The 16,300-nt window shown below is 56.6% G+C and overlaps 1 protein-coding gene across 3 annotated transcripts in view; it reads left to right on the top strand.

The window, feature by feature from the left end:
* The window catches only part of PHF21B (PHD finger protein 21B), a 96,057-nt gene extending 81,738 nt beyond the window's left edge, over nt 1-14,319 (top strand). For all 3 annotated transcript variants that reach the window (XM_067698357.1, XM_067698354.1, XM_067698356.1), the window contains 8 exons: nt 1,820-1,871; nt 4,229-4,305; nt 6,566-6,620; nt 7,715-7,737; nt 8,741-8,899; nt 10,493-10,568; nt 10,896-10,999; nt 12,305-14,319. In XM_067698357.1, the coding sequence (XP_067554458.1) occupies nt 1,820-1,871; nt 4,229-4,305; nt 6,566-6,620; nt 7,715-7,737; nt 8,741-8,899; nt 10,493-10,568; nt 10,896-10,999; nt 12,305-12,523 (765 nt within the window). In that variant the 3' untranslated portion in view covers nt 12,524-14,319. The remainder of the gene's footprint in view (nt 1-1,819; nt 1,872-4,228; nt 4,306-6,565; nt 6,621-7,714; nt 7,738-8,740; nt 8,900-10,492; nt 10,569-10,895; nt 11,000-12,304) is intronic.
* Nucleotides 14,320-16,300: the final 1,981 nt, after the last annotated feature.

The raw sequence follows: 16,300 nt of genomic DNA, 5'->3' as shown, positions 1-16,300 counted from the left end.
TGTTGTTCCCATGAGCCATTCGTGAGAAACTACTAGAAACTCAACCCCCATCGACCACGAGACGCTTGGGAAAGCTTGGCACCAACGCTGGTTGAGCGTCGTGCATATTTAACTATGGAGTAAAACAGGATAAGGGTGCTGGCACAGAATGTAAATATTACATGTACGAGATGACACATAAATATTAATGTGTAAGATTCACCTAAGTGAGCAGAGAGCGAGGGAGAGAAGGGAGAGAGGAGGAATGAGCTCTCAGATTGTCGCGTTTGTGGAGTTGGAACTGTCAGTGGATCGAAGAATATGATTTAAAGGTGACAGATTGAGGCAAACTATTTTCAACAGCATTGAAGTAACTGGAAAGAAGGAGTAAACAGTCGCTATTTGAGATGCTGTAGAAAACCCAGGAGACTCTCACCGGAAAAACTGCTGCAGACAATGAGAGAATTCAGCGTGGCGGCCGGTGTGGTAACTTACAAACGTCAGTAGTCTTTAGAGAAACGCACAGCAACCTGTTAGAAGCTTTCTAGAGAACTGCATTTGCGATCGCAACAGAAGGATGAAATGCCAAGGAATAAACACGATGATCGATACCTGTTTGAGGAAAAGTTTGAAACTCCTGAAGACAAAGAACAGAAGCACCTTGTGGTTTTGGAGAGGAAAATGTAATATTATTAGGTTGTCATTATGTCCTAAGTTAATTTATAATTTTAGCATCATCCCAGGAAATATACCAACTGATTCCCTCGTTCTCAGAACTACCGAAGATGGTTTCTAAATTTCACATGAAAAAATAAACGAGAAGAGCCGAGGAAGCTCGGAACAGGAAAAAACAGGGACGGGATTCTAATGCCGTCAGATTACTGTACAGCCTTGAGAACTACAAGTGAGGTGGTAGCTTATGAATAGATGGGAAGATTTAAGGAACGGAATAGAGGGCCGTGTGTGTGTGTGTGTGTGTGTGTGTGTGTGTGTGTGTGTGTGTGTGTGTATGATTCACTCCTCAAATCAGTGAAAAGCGGAGAGATGGAATTTTCAATCAATGGTATTGGAAAAAACGAGTGGCCACGTGGAATAAAATGAATCCATATATACCGTATACAACGGGATGAATGCCAAATAGATCAAAAATTTAAATGGAAAAATTAAAACTCTAGGTACTAAGATAAAACGTAAGCAACTTGCTTTCTAAACTCAGAGTCTCTAGCTAAGATGCAAAAATCCAGACACTGCAAAGGAAAATACTGATAAATTCTACTATGTACAATTTTTTAATGGTCTATATGGCCAAAAAAAAAAAAAGCACCAGTGGGACCTAATCCCCACCTCCCTAGATGTGGGCCGTGCGTCGTGACCTCCTCCCAAAGGTGACAGTGTGGACGGTGGGTGGGGTAAAGAGGAACTTCGCAGAGCAGACGCCTGACAACCGCACCTCAGCCAGGTGACCAAGGTCAACATCACAGTGATCGGCCATGTTGACGGCGCGTGCAGCGCGCCGAGGGGATGGGACGAGGGCCCTTCACCTCTGTGGTCTCCCTGCAAAACCCAGGACCCCAGTCTAATCCTGAGAAAAACACCAGGCAAATCCCAGACAAGGGTCTGCCTACAAAATTCCTGGTCAGTCCTCCTCAGACGGCCAAGGTCATCCAAAAGAAGGCAGTCTGAGAAACCGTCGCAGCCCAGAGGAGCTGAGGAGACAGGATGACTGACGTCATATGGGGTCCTGGGTGGGGTCCCGGGACGGAGAAAGAGCATGAAATGAAAACTAAGGAAACCCAAAACAGAAAAGCTGCGTTAACCCTTCTCTGTTTCCTTCCCTCAGAAAATCGCCTTCATGGTAGCGCTGGGCCTGGTGACGACGGAGCATCTGGAAGGTGAGGACCCTTGTGGCGGAGCTGGGCCTGGCCCACGGGATGGGGCGGGGGGTTGCTGAATTGGCATCAGACAGAAGCAGTGGGTCTCGGATTCCCGGTCAGATGGCAGCGCCCGGGTGTGACCCACCTTCTGCGCGGTGGGTGCCAAGTGCCAGGTGGTCATCACGAAGACCAGGGTGCCTGCCCGTTCTCCCAGCTTGTGACTGTGCACGAAACCCACTGTGTCTATTGAAGGGACCTTGGGCATTCCCGGCCCCCAAGTTGGAGGCAGCACAGTGAAGTGATAAGAGCAAGGTGCCCAGCTCGGCCGTTACTAACTACTCAGGCTTGGGCAAGTCCCCCAGCTCCTCTGGGCCTCAGTTTCTCTGTCTGTGTAATGGGATAACAACCCACCCTTCCTCCTGGGATTGTTGTAAAGAACCAAGAGGAATGCCCAGCACCACCTCCCCTGCTGTTGAACTGGTCCATGGGTCCCGTCTGCCCCCAAACCCATCGGTGGAAATCAGAACATTATTTGAGCAGACAGGTCAGTGTAACACTACAGGTGCTGTTTGACTTTACCGATGGGATCAATCTGTGCATCGTCATAGAATCTAAGGGCCTGGAAAGCATGGAAACCAACCTTCTGGTTGCACTTGTGGGGAAGCTGAGGCCAGAGAAGTTGATTCTCTTGCTCGAGGTCCCACAGCCAGTCAGTATCAGGCCCAGGCTGGAATCCAGGTCTCCTGACTCCCAGCTCAGGGTGTTCTCCACGATTCTGACCTCACCGCTAAAGATATTTTATAAAGTGAAAACATCCCTACACCCCAAGTAAATCTGGATTTAGGAAGGAAACTTCACTTGCTTTTCCTCCTTAAAATCGAGGAAAGGAAAGGAATGAACTGAATCCCCCAGTGCCCGAGGCACTTACAGGCTTTAATCTCAGGTGGAGGTTCTCTCCATTACAGCAGGTGAGTAACTGAAGCCTGGGGAAGGGAAGGGACCTGGGGAGCCCACACAGCTCGCCCGGGCCTCCTGTGCACAACTGAGTCAAACGTGCCCAGGAGGTGGGTCCAGGCCTTTCCACGGCCACCTCCATTTGCATTCCCTGGGTCTGACTCGCTCTCTGGCGGCAGCTGGGGTGTAGATCTGGGTGGAGAGGGACAGGGGTGTGGCCCAGCCCTCCAGGCTCCACTGACCTGGCCCCAGTGGGCAAGTCTCATCTGAGCAGCCCCTGCTTGCGGCCCCCTTCCTTCTGCTGTGCGGGGCCGGAAGGGGTTCTCTGAGCTTTCCATCTGAAGGTCTGAATACTCCTGCTTGAACTTGAGTGTAAGGAATCCAGCTGTGCTTGGTAGCCTTTGAGAGCTGTTTATGCTCTGCCTTTGGGGTCATGGAGGCAGCCTGGGGCCGTGGGACTGGCCTGCACATCCACGTCAGTAGTCCCGTGTTCAAGTCCTGGCCGTGCTGCTTACAGCTGGGTGACCTTGGGCAGGCTCCTTCCCCACTCTGAACCTCAGTCTCTTCATCTACAACGTGAGGAAAACCACATTTTCAGACTTTTCAGGGGTGTCGTGGCAACTGAGATAAAAACACTCTGCGAATACATTTGGGAATGTTATTATTTTTATAAATCATCCTCATTGTGAAAACTCTCCTCCCTCTCACCCATGATACCCTAAATACTTATTTATTTGGACCCTGTCTTTTCCCAAAGAGGGTCTGAGGTGCCTTACAGGAAACACACGAATAATATTGAAACAGTTTCAAAGAAGAAATCAGGTCCAAGAGACAGAGGTTCGGAAATAATGTCAAAACAGCTACAGGCAGAGACAGGGCCCACCTGGCAGTCAAAGCAGAGGAAGGAAATGAAAACGAGAAGGGGGAGAGGAAACCCAGTTCTCAAGCTGCATGAGGCCCACCACGCCGGCCCCCATCAGGAGGACGCGTGCCTGGCGTCCTGGGGGTCAGGCTGCCGAACAGAGGCTGCCCCTGCCCTTCCCAGGAGCCCGGAGTCCCACCCTGCGGCTCAGCCAGGCCAGCGTCTGACCAGTGGGCATCTGCTGTCCCCAGGGTCCCATGAGAGACATCCCCGGGCCGGAGGATGGCACACGGGGCCTTGCAGAGAGCAGGTGCCTGGATTCTGGGTACCTCCCACCCTCCCACCAGTCAGTCCTTCAGCCTGGGGCCAGCAGGTCTGTCCTGCCTCAGAGTGAGCGATTCCGGGGGCACCCACCCACCCGGGGCCACTCTGGGGCGCGGATGCTGGGCAGAGAGGCTGCAGGGCAGGAAGGGATGGTGGCGCCCGGGGTTTGCGGAGGAGGCCTTCAGGGTCCTGGGGCAGGAAGATGCCAGTAACTGCTGCGTCTGTGCCTTTCCAGAAATCCAGAGCAAGCGCCAGGAGCGGAAGAGAAGAAGCACAGCGAACCCCGCCTACAGCGGCCTCCTGGAGACAGAGGTGAGGGACCCACCGTCTCCACACCAGCGAATGGGGAGGCTCCCCTGGGCTGGCCTCCCTCACCTGCCCTTCCAGGGATTAGAGTTCAGGGAGTGCTATCAGTAATTCTTTCTTCACCTCCTGGGCTCAGAGGCAGTTGAGAGACAGATGCAGAGGCTCGGGTGTCAGTGGGGCACCTCACCTAGGCTGCCCTGGGGGGGGTGTGGGGATGCCGGTTGCAGATTATCCGGCACGAGGTCTGGTCGCAGGCAGTGCTGGCCGCCTGGGCCTCCCGGGACCACTCAGGCCCAACTCTGGAGCCCGGCCGGCTCGGTGGAGCTCATGACTTGGAGAGCCGAGAATGTGAGGCCACGGAGAGAAAGGCCCGGAAGGGGCCGGGCTGAGTGAGGGTGGTTCCTTGTCTCCCCTGGGGAGGAGGGAAGGGAGCAGCCGTGACTCCAGCTGACTTCCCTCCGTGTGGAGGCGCGAGGCCAGGAACAAGAGATGTGGCCTGGCACGCCCGGCTTCCCCTCCTCCCGACGCACTGAGCCCAGCTCCCCTTCACGCGGCGGTACCCCGGCTCCAAGACTGCTTCCTCATGGTGGGCAGCGTGCACCTTCCCCGGGTAGCCGAAACTGGTAAAATAGGGCATTAAAGTGAACTCCGAGGCAGGGAATCCCCTCCCAATCCAAATCCCGTCCAGGCTGCCCGCCCGGGGCCCGCTGTGCCCCGTAAGGAGATGATGAGTAACCAGACACCAGCCAGCGATGCAGCGTCAGGACTTAAGGATGCCTTCCAGGGAGCGCCTTGGCCCCCTCCCATCAGCACATTCCCAGGGAGGACCTGAATCCACAATGAGATCTTCTTGCCTTTGCAAATTAAAGTCCACAATTCTAGGCTAAAATCCAGATGTCATCTCCCAGAAGCCGGCTCTGCAGAGGCTGCCAGCGGCCTGGGCTTTCCTAGGGAAAACTCCCTGGAATCTTCCCCTAGGATGGAAGCCGTTGCCTGAAGGCCCCGAAGTCGGGCAGCCCCCTGACGTGGAGCCACGTCTGCAGAGGCCAGGGCCTGGCACATTCCAGAGGGCCCGGAGGAGGGCCACCGAAATGCCGTGCTCGCGTCCCCGGGGGTGTTCGTCAGCCTGGGCCAGTGGTCCCAAATCTATGGCTCACAAACTGGCCCTCACTGGGAGGGGGGCTCCCGTGGGTGGCCCTGTGGGGAGAGCCCACCTGTGTCTGCGTTGCCTGCCTCCCCAGCCCACCCACCTGTCCTTGCTTTTACTGTCCCCCGAATCCTGCTCGGAGAACACACGTGTTTATACCCGCTCACTTCCTCCCCAATTTTCTGAGCAAGCCATGTCCTGAGACAGGGCCCCAAGCACTGGGCCCCATTTGTGAGAGTCACGGAGCCGTTTCCGCATCTCCACCCAAGGAGATGGTGTGTCCTCTGTGCTCACTGATGGAAGCATCCCCTGCTCTGTGGGCATGGCCGTGACCTCTTCTCTGAAGCCTGTGGCCACGGCCAGAGATGACCTGATTAGCGAATCAAGAGCCGACGCAAAGCCCTGTGACCTTGAGCCCTGGACACATACGTAGCCCAGGAGCAGCCCTTCCTGGGTCCCTCCCCTGGCCCTGAACGCGGCCCAATCACGTTGAGACAGATGGGTTTACAGCCCGTCACCCAAGTCTAGAACCATCTTCTTGCCACAGCCAAAGCCGTGTCGAACCACCAAAGTCTGAAGCCACGTGGCCTGTGGTTGCTAAAGCCACCTTCTGGAACACACCAGGAGCTTCCAGCTACCCGTGATGTTTTGGGCACTGGGGGCCACTCTTTGTTGTCAGGGTTCCTGGAACTCATGCCGAGAAGTGGGGTTTAGCGAGCCAGTCCATAATACACCTCATTTCCCCACCTGACCCCAGAACCAGCTGAGAAAGAAAATACAGGAGGAACACAGAGGGACAGCCACGTGTCAGCTTTGTTACTGATTTGCCCCCATCGGAGAGCCCTGACTGCCCTTCCTGAATGAGGCAGATGTGCCCACGGGGAGCAGGGACGGACCTGTTGGGCAGAGCCTTGGCTGGCTTTTGCCCTGGCCGACCTGTCTCTCCCCCTCCCCACGGCCCTGTGTCTGTACCCGTTTCTACCTCTGGCCGTGGGTGTCCGGCTGGAGGCCGGAGCCCAGGATGGGGAGCCTGTCCTGGGTGAGCCCTGGGCGGGGTCAGTGTTGCCAAGGAGGGCTCCCCATGATCTGGTGGTTTGGTTTGGTTTTCTGTTCCTGCAGAGGAAGCGGCTGGCGTCCAACTATCTCAACACCCCCCTGTTCCTCACAGCAAGAGGTAAGCACTTCTCCTGCAGGGTAGCTGTGGGCTGGGCTGGGCCGTACCTCCCTCCACTGGCAGCGGCCCGGCTACCCAGCCTGCCCTGTCCACAGCAGCGGCCACATGGCTGCTGACCGGTGGATGGCGCATCACAGCTCACCAGGCCCTCTGCGCCGTGGCCACGCTTGTCCTCACGTACCACGTTACCTCCCTGGGCCTTGGTTTGCTGATCTATAGAAAACGGGCCCATAATAGTCCCGGCCTCTCAGCTGGGACAGTGACAGGAGGGGTGAACATGACAGCACTTTGTAAACCGTCGAGTGCTGTGTACACGCAGGAGCTGTTTTTGCCACTGGATGGTATGATTTCCAGAAATTAAAAAGAAAACTGTTTTTTGTGATCATTAAAATATGTGGTTTGGCATCACTCACTAGAATGGAAGTGCTTTATGGCTGAAGACGAGTTGACAGTAAGTCACTCTGAGGGATCCCTGGAGCAATGTTTCCTCCGCAGGACAGCTCACTGCTGCCATGTGCCTCAGGGAGCTCAGGGGCCACGGTGAACCTACCTCTGGGTGGGTCCTGGCCATGACTGCGGCAGAGACCTTTACTTCCATGGTGCCCTGGATGAGAACCCAGGTGTCACTGGGGCCTGTGATACTCCCATCAGGCCCTGGGTGAGGACCCAGGAGTCACTGGGGCCTGTGACACTCCCATCAGGCCCTGGGGGAGGACCCAGGAGTCACTGGGGCCTGTGACACTCCCATCAGGCCCTGGGGGAGGACCCAGGAGTCACTGGGGCCTGTGACACTCCCATCAGGCCCTGGGGGAGGACCCAGGAGTCGCTGGGGCCTGTGGCACTCCCATCAGGCCCTGGGTGAGGACCCAGGAGTCACTGGGGCCTGTGACACTCCCATCAGGCCCTGGGGGAGGACCCAGGAGTCACTGGGGCCTGTGGCACTCCCATCAGGCCCTGGGGGAGGACCCAGGAGTCGCTGGGGCCTGTGGCACTCCCATCAGGCTCCTTTCACGCTGGGCCTCGTGGACTCCAGTCCTGGCTGGTGCCCCTCCCGTGCCCTCTAACATGCTCTCCACCCTTCTTCCCCGTGCTAGCCAATGAGGACCCCTGCTGGAAGGTACGTGTCCCCTGGTCTTCATGCCTGGTTGGGGGGGTGGCGGGCATGCTTTCCATGCAGTTCAGGTAGGGTCACTCCTGGCAAGGGGCGCGGGACCCCAGCATCCTGCTGCCCTGGAGTGGAGCTGAGGGCCTCGGCCTCCGTCCTCGGTGCTGAGGGCTTCGTACACCACCAGTCCACTTTTCAGCCTGCCCGGCAGAGTTGGACATCACCACAGGGCTCAGCCCGCAGGTTCAAGCAGGAGCCCTCCAGACGCAGGGACACCAGGAGCCACGAAGGCCTGAATGGAAGCAGCTGATGCTGGGTGCCAGTGTGTTCTGTCTGGCCTTGCTGTGTGACCCTGGGCAGAGCTGGTCCTCTCTGGTCTTCATTCCCTACCTCATAAGGGACTGGACTTGGGTCTCAGGGTCTCACCCCACATGCCCACATTTCAATGATCGTGTGAGACCCCAGCCCACCACGCATGCACCACGTCCCCGCTTCCCAGGATGCTGGCTGGTCATGACCTCATTTGTGGGTGCAGCTTCAGAGTTGATTTTCAGTGTCTTTCTTTACTAAGTTTCACATCTGATTGTAAAAGGCATTTCCAGTCCCTACACGCCTGTAACAGTCAAACCACTGGAAAGCACCACGTGCTGAAACTCCGTCAGGCCGCGTTGTTTGCAGCCATAACCCTGCGGTGTCGCAGATCGCAGCCGTGGCGGGCAGGCGTTGTCTGCAGCCTCCCTGTAGCTGTAGGCCGGCCCGGGCATGGGGACAGCAGGTGCCTTGAGCCCGAGGCCTGCTGCGCGGAGCCCACACACCTGCAGGGGTGCTGGCTTTGAGGCAGGAGACCCGGATGCTGCTGGTTTCCAGGCCTGTGTCCCCTTGGTCATCACCCCTTCTCCTCCCCTCCCGAGCTGCTGAGAACCTGGCAGAAGAGCTGGGCCCCAGGCAGGTCCTGCACGCCACCCCCCAACTCCCAGCCCGGCTGACCCGCCCCCCACCCTCCCGTCTCTTCCAGAACGAGATCACCCACGATGAGCACTGTACTGCCTGCAAGCGAGGGGCCAACCTGCAGCCCTGCGGTACCTGCCCAGGGGCCTACCACCTCAGCTGCCTGGACCCGCCCCTCAAGACAGCACCCAAGGGCGTGTGGGTGTGCCCCAAGTGCCAGCAGAAGGTACAGGAGGCCGTGCTCCTGGGGAGCGGCCGCACCCTCACCCTCACCATCTCCCGGAACCGCGGGGCCCTCCCTCACCCGGCACAGTGTCTGAGGCCACTCACCGTCTCTTTTTCCTGGGTCGTCCCCGCCGTGAGCAGAGGCGGGGAAGGCCGTGGAGGGCTGAGGAAGGAGCTGGGTGAGGAGCAGCCTTTTGCAACTTGGGCACAATTGCCGTTTGGCCCAGGATAATCCATTTTGGGGGCCGTCCTGTGCACTGCAGGGTGTTCAGCAGTGTCCCTGGCCTCCACCCACTAGATGCCAACGGCAGCCCCCATCGTGGCCGTCTCAGACACTGCCGGTGAGGACCACGGGTGCGGAGTGAGCAGAGGTTCCCTCTGCAGCTGTCTGACTTGGTGACTCCAGATTTCCCAGGGAAGAACCGCACTAACAACACAAACCACAAAAAACAGTGCCAGTTAGCACGTTTGATCTCACTGATGACAACATGCAAATGAAAAGCTATCAAATTAGCAAAAACGACAGCACTCCCTTCTGGCGATGGTGCGGTGAAGCGGGCACTCGTACGTGTTGCCTTAAAGACGTGTACACCTTTTAAACCCGGCGTCTTGCTTTGGGGAATAGAGTCTAAGGAAATAGTTCTATACAGGTAAAGTTCTGTGCAAAAAGAAGCCCCTCAGCCTTTCTTTATAAAAGGGAGAGAAGGAACCAGCCTGGCTTCCCCCCAGGAGTTGGTGGAGTAGATTCCAGCGCTTTCCTCAGTGAGATGTGGTCACTGAAAATGATTTTTTACAAGGATTTTGAGGTTCTTTGGGATGTGTTCATTATTTGGGATTACGTTTAAAAAAAAAATAAAAATAGGACTTCCCTGGTGGTCCAGTGGTTAAGACTTCACGCTTCCAGTGCAGGGGGGAGCGCGGGTTCGATCCCTCGTTGGGAAAGATCCCACGTGCCATGTGGTGCGGCCAAAAATAAATAAATAAAACACAGGTTTTATAGCTGCTGTAGAGTTTGATCATCAGCTGTCTGAGAAAAAACAGTGTGCGGAATAACAAAAACCTGGGAGAAAATACCTGTGTTTGGCTGGGTGGTGGGGAAGTTATCAGTGTTTTTAAAAGTAGGCTTTTCTACAGAATGTATTACTTGTAAAATCATTGGGGAGTCATCTTTTTTTCAAAAAACATAACTCTCGGGGCTTCCCTGGTGGCGCAGTGGTTGAGAGTCCGCTTGCCAACGCAGGGGACACAGGTTCATGCCCCGGTCCGGGAAGACCCCACATGCCGCGGAGCGGCTGGGCCCGTGAGCCATGGCCGCTGAGCCTGCGCGTCCAGAGCCTGTGCTCTGCAACAGGAGAGGCCACAACAGTGAGAGGCCCGCATACCGCAAAAAAAAACAAAGAAAAAACAAAAATCAAACATAACTCTCGTGATTGCCTGTCACTCTGGGTTTTGTGGGGACCTAGGGAGAGGGTGGATATGACAGCCCAGGGAGCTCTTCCCCCACCCCGGCCCCTACCGCCTGCCCGGGTTACACAGCCAGGGCGTGGCGGGCCCCCAGGCTGTCCGCTGCCTCAGTTCCCCGTCTGCCCTCCAGGCCTTAAAGAAAGACGAAGGTGTGCCCTGGACCGGGATGCTGGCTATTGTGCACTCCTACGTCACCCATAAGACAGGTAAGAAAGACACCCTAGGGAGCTGGGAAAGGGCCCCGATTCCCTTTTGTCCAACCCCGCCCCTAGACCGCTGGACTCACTTTGGGCCCAGCAGAGGCTGTTCTGGGCCAAAGACCCCTGGGACTAGTTCTGTGTGCAGGGCAGTTACTGCGGGGATGGAATTCCAGTCCCCGTGCATCCAGCGAGAGCCACCGGCCCCTGCAGGAGGATGTGGCCAGAATGACCTATAGGCACGGGCCTAGGATTCTTTCTACCTCTCCTGCTCAGCCACGGCCCAGCCCCTGCTTGCCTGCAGTTCCCTGTGGGGCCTGGTCTTCTCTTTCACAGTCAAAGAAGAGGAGAAGCGGAAGCTGCTGCAGAGGGGCAGCGAGCTACAGAGCGAGCGCCGGCAGCTGGAGGAGCGGGACCGGCTCCTGGCCTCGGCAGTGAAGGTGCGCGGGGCGGGGGTGCGGCGTCGGCCCTTAGAACCACAGGGTGTAGAGCCAAAGCGTCGCTGTCTGCTTACTGAGGCCCCAGGAGGAGACAGACTCACCACCATCACTTAGCGAGTCAGCAGGTGGAGAAGGCAGCTGTGTGACTCATTCCACAACTAGTTGTCCAGCAGTTGAGCATCTGGCTCTGTTCCTTCTCAGCTCTGTGACCTCAGCAAGGCCCTGACCATCTCTGAACCTCAGTTTCTTGTATAAAGTGAACACAGTGATTTCTTCTCTGTAGAGTGGTGATAAACAAGATGATGATAATGGTGGTGGTGATGATGGTGATGATGGTGGTGGTGGTGATGGTGGTGATGGTGATGATGGAGGTGATGGTGGTGATGGTGATGATGGAGGTGGTGGTGATGGTGGTGGTGGTGATGATGGTGGTGATGGTGATGATGGAGGTGGTGGTGATGGTGGTGGTGGTGATGATGGTGATGGTGATGATGGTGGTGATGATGATGGAGGTGGTGGTGATGATGATGGAGGTGGTGGTGGTGATGGAAGTGATGGTGGTGGTGGTGGTGGTGGTGATGGAAGTGATGGTGATGGTGGTGGTGATGGAGGTGATGGTGATGGTGGTGGTGGTGATGATGGTGATGATGGAGGTGATAGTGATGGTGCTGATGGTGGTGGTGATGTTGGTAACAGCAACTGGTAAAACCCTTTAAATGTAGTATCCCGTTTAATCCTCTCCATAACTCTATGAAGAGCCTCTGTGATTATTCTTAGAGTTTGGGACTCAGACTCAAGGAGTTTATTTGCCCAGGCAGCAAATAATTAAAACTCTAACTCGAGGCGTCAGTCCTTAACCACTTCACTGTGTCGCTATGATATATAAAGGCTAGAAAAACCCATGAATACAGCAGGCAAGAGGAAGAGCAGAAAACTGGCCAGCGGCCTGGAGGTCTGCAGGGCTGCACTTGAGCCAGAACAGGCTCGGAGCTTCCTCCGGCAGCAGAGGTCGATGTGGTCGGCTAGGCAGCCTCACAGCCGCGAGGCAGGGCGTTCCCGCACTCCTGCACGAGCACATCGTTTCCAGCCTGAATGTTCAGAACAGGCTTCTCCTGCGGGCCTGGCTGCCGTTTAATTCCATTTCTCGCTTCTGCCTGGTGTGCGCGAGGCCCTCTTCCTGGTTTCTTTCAGCCTCTGCGGTGGAAGGGAGGGGCTTTCCGAGAAAGCGCTGAGGGGTGGCTGCCCCAGGTGGCTTGTGTCACTGAATTCTGAGACCCTTCTCTCTGACACCCTCCCCCCCGACAGAAATGCCTGGAGCTTAAGACGAGCCTGCTGGCCCAGCAGAGGGGCACCCAGTCGTCCCTGGACCGCCTGAGGGCCCTCCTGAGACTGATACAGGGCGAGCAGATGCTCCAGGTCACCATGACGACCACCAGCCCCGCCCCGCTGCTGGCCGGGCCCTGGACCAAGCCCTCAGCAGCGGCCATGCACTCTGCCCTCCAGCACCCCCCGGGGCACAACTGACCCCAAGGGACCCGTCTTCACACCCACGGAAAGTCACTGGGACCCTGTTCGCAAGACCTGAGGGTTCTGTCATCCTTAATTCATACACACTATGAATTTCAGACAAAAATAAAACCAGACAGAGACAGGAAAGAAGGGAGAAGAAGCTGAGTGAGAGTCCTAGAGCCAGGATGGGTGGGGATGGAGTCCTGCGCCCTCCAGGTCAGATGGGACGCCCGGAAGCCAGGTCGGGGCACAGAGTCAACTCCCTGCTGTTGGGGGGCTGCCCGGGCCTCCGGCTTCTGGACACAGCTGTCTCCTGGGCCTCGTGCCACCCCCGCGGGAGAGAGAAGGGCCGAGGTGCCCTGTGGGAGGGGAGCTGAGGACACGACGTAGCCAAGTAGTAGAGCTAGTTGGGGCGAGAGGCGGGTAGCAAATCTAGGTAGACTCAGCCGCCCGCCCCCACGGGGCCGTCGGGCTCACGCCAGGCCTTCCAGAACGCCCATCCCTGTTGTCAGTGTTATTAGCGTTCAGAATCGCAGCTGTTTAACTTGAAGGACGCTCCCCAGGGGACGCTGCTGTGGCCCGGCCAGGCCTCCGTCTGCCCCCCGGTCTTGGGGGCGCCCTCGCCGTGCGCCTCCCTCCTCCGCTGACTTTTTGGACTCCTCTTGCCCTCGATGTCTTTTTCTCGTGGAGTTTCTGGGCGAGAGATGGAGCTGCAGCCACGCCAGGGAGGCGTTTGGCAGGTTTTCTATTTTGGGTTGAATCGTTCAACTTAACGACTGAAGCCTTTTCTTTCCTCCTTTTGAAGAGCCGATATAGTATTCCATTCCTCTTTTCTTGCCAGTACAGACACTATGCCAAAAAATAACTTTACATTTTTGTATGGCGTTTTTATTGTGAGATAATTTAATGTGAAGGGGACACTTGGTGACTTCTATTCCTGTTCACAGTGGTCTCTGCTGCCAGGATGAACGGAAAACCCCTCGGGCGGGGGAGCTGCCAAACTGGAGGGACCCAGAGGGTTTTTTAAGAAGTGGGGGGAGGGGGAGGAAGAGAGGGCAGTGGCCTCGGGAGACTAAAGGGTCCCTCTTGCTGTCTCCATGAGAGCGAAGGGTGCCCGCCGCCCTGCATCCGGGATGGGCCGTGCGAGCTCGTCACGCCCACTGGCTTCTCCAGTCCCGAGGGACTTAGCACAACAAGATGAGCGTCCGGGAGCCACAGGACTCCCACCCCCAGCACATCACACGGTGCCGAATTGCATTGAACATACGTGTGCGTGTGCACACGTGGCCCCAGACACGCATGCACGCACGCTGCCAGGTGCAGAGCAAGGAGGCTGGCCGGAATCCCGCAGACTGCCATGGTCCCTCCTGTCATTTTCACGACTCCGGGAGAAACTGTGCTGTACGATACAGATCTATTTTAATACACTTAACACTGGGTTGAACAAGATTTTTATATTCTTTTATTGATGAACAAAGTGAACTGTAAGACACACGTCTTATATGTTGGTTACCCTAGATGCCAATTACGCATTACCGCGTGGCTTGCGATGTAAATGTCTTCAGGTTCCTTCTTTTGTTGGTTGGTTTTTCTTCTTGGATGGATTGAATTAAATTTTTTTAAAAATGTAACGGGAAGATATGAAAGGTTGGACCCGGGAGGGGTAGCTGCCAGTGTGTCTTGAGACTTAGTTTTTTGGACCAAGGAGGACCGTCCAATGGATAGCGGGACTAGAGAAAAAGTGTCTGTCTTAAATATGCCGATGTAGTTCTCCTCTGTGCGATGCATTAAACTCGATGGATGGTTTCAAAGCCCTGTGGTTCGTTTCCCTGCCTTCAACAGAGAGGCCTCTGGGAGCCCATGGGGCAGGCAGGTGGGAGTTGGAGAGGTTGAAAATCAGGGTCCTGCCTCCTGATCAGGTCCCCACCCCAAGGGAGGGAGGGAGGGAGAGAGGAGAGAGCTCTGGGGCGCCCTCCACGCACAGATCCCCCCGCCCCGGGAGGTGCAGGCGCACCTGTTGGGGCCAGGATTGATGGTTGCGAGGACCAGAACCCAGGCCAGGTATTGTATGGAGCCCAGGGGCCGTGTCCACACTGGCCCCTCTCAGCATCAATGTGACCGCTTTCTCTGCCTCCCGGGCAGTACCAAGCTCCCACAACCGCCCTGGGGCTTAGTCAAACTGGGAACAGCCCAACTGGGAAGCCGGACCCTCTGCATCCCTGCTCCAGACATTGTGCAGACGCCTCTGGTTGGCCCAGCGGGGAGAGGAGCCCACCGCTGGACCAGCTGTGGCCAGAGAATGGGACTGGATACAAAGTGACTGCCCCCTGGAGCCCCCAGTGGGAGTCCTGTCCCCCCCCGGCCCAGGTAACAGAGTCGGACTGCTCCAGCTTTTCTGCCTGATCACTGAACGCTGTGGACCCCGGGTCTGTGCTCCCTCCAGTCCTGAATTCTCACTGGCCTTGTCCAGCCTCCTGGCTTTCTGTCTCTGTGCCAGCGGCTCCCCGGTCTTCATCTCCAGCCCTGACCTCTGCCATGGACTCGAGCTGCCCACGGCCAGCCCCACTGATGTCAGCAGACATCTCAAACGGCTCGGTCTCCACCAGGCCAACCCCTCCCTCACCTACCCCATCCTGGGGGGATTCAGCCTTCCTAAGGTGTGGGCTGGACCTCCACCCCTGGCCACTGGCCATCTGTCAGCTGTGCCCTCAGAATATTAGCAGGATGTGCCCATGTCTCACCACCCACACCACCACCTGGGTCTCAGCCATCCTCTCCCCTGGATTACCGCATGGTCACCTTCCCCTTCCCCCGGCAGCCAGTGTGACGGCGCCTCTGTTAAACCCCTGCTACCCCTCCTTGCTCAGCAGAAGCTGAAGTGCCCAAGGCCACAGGACCTGCCTCCTCTGACCCCTTCAGCTTCCCTTCCTGCTCTGCTCCACTTTCATGGCTCTGTTCCAGCCACGTGGCCTCCGGGTGCTACTTGGAACCCACTGGGACTGCTCCCACCACAGGGCCTTTGCACATGCTGTGTCCTCACCCGCCTGCTCCTCCCCAGCTGTCTCCCTCACTTGCTTGGGGACATGACCACAGCCCCCTCCCAGTGCAGCTGTCCCCAGGCTCCCTCAACAAGACCTGGCATTTTCTCTCCTTCCCTGCTCTGATTCCTGAGACTTTCATAACCTACTATGAGTCACCTTCGTATGGTTTTGGCCACTTCATGAAGGCAGGCAGTTTGGAGACTGGAGGTCCGAGATCAAGGGGTAGCAGCAGGGCTGGTTCCTTCTGAGGCTGTGGGACAGAATCTGTTTCTGGCTTCTGTAGGCTCATCGCCCCGTCTCTGCTCCACCTGACATGGCCTTCTCCCTGTGTGCACGTCTGTGTTCAAATGTCCCTTTTTCATAAGAACAAGTCAGATAAGGACCCACCTTAATGATCTCACTTAAACTTAGTCATCCTATTTCCAAATCAGGTCACATTCACAAACACTGGGGGGTTAGGATTCAACCCGTAACAGACACCTTTCCGTAGGGTGTCTGTACGGCTTCTGCCCCCCGGGACCACCCAGGGCTGCCCCCCTTGCCTCGTCCGTCCCCACAGAGCCCGCAGAGTGGAGAGGCCATGATGTCATCCTGCCGAGGAGCCTGTTCCCTGACGACCTGCCGTGTGCCCACCCCACCTGGCTTCTTCCTCGGACCTGCTCTGACACGTCAGCCCCTCCCAGGGAACCTGAAGCACAGGGACCTAAAGGGACACACCCAGGTCACACGGCCAGCAGGTGACTTTATCCCA

The sequence above is a fragment of the Pseudorca crassidens genome, chromosome 11, assembly GCF_039906515.1.
Source record: "Pseudorca crassidens isolate mPseCra1 chromosome 11, mPseCra1.hap1, whole genome shotgun sequence".
Classification (NCBI taxonomy): Eukaryota; Metazoa; Chordata; class Mammalia; order Artiodactyla; family Delphinidae; genus Pseudorca; species Pseudorca crassidens.
Note: the sequence above shows the minus strand (reverse complement) of the source record. Positions and strands in the feature narration are given on the sequence as shown.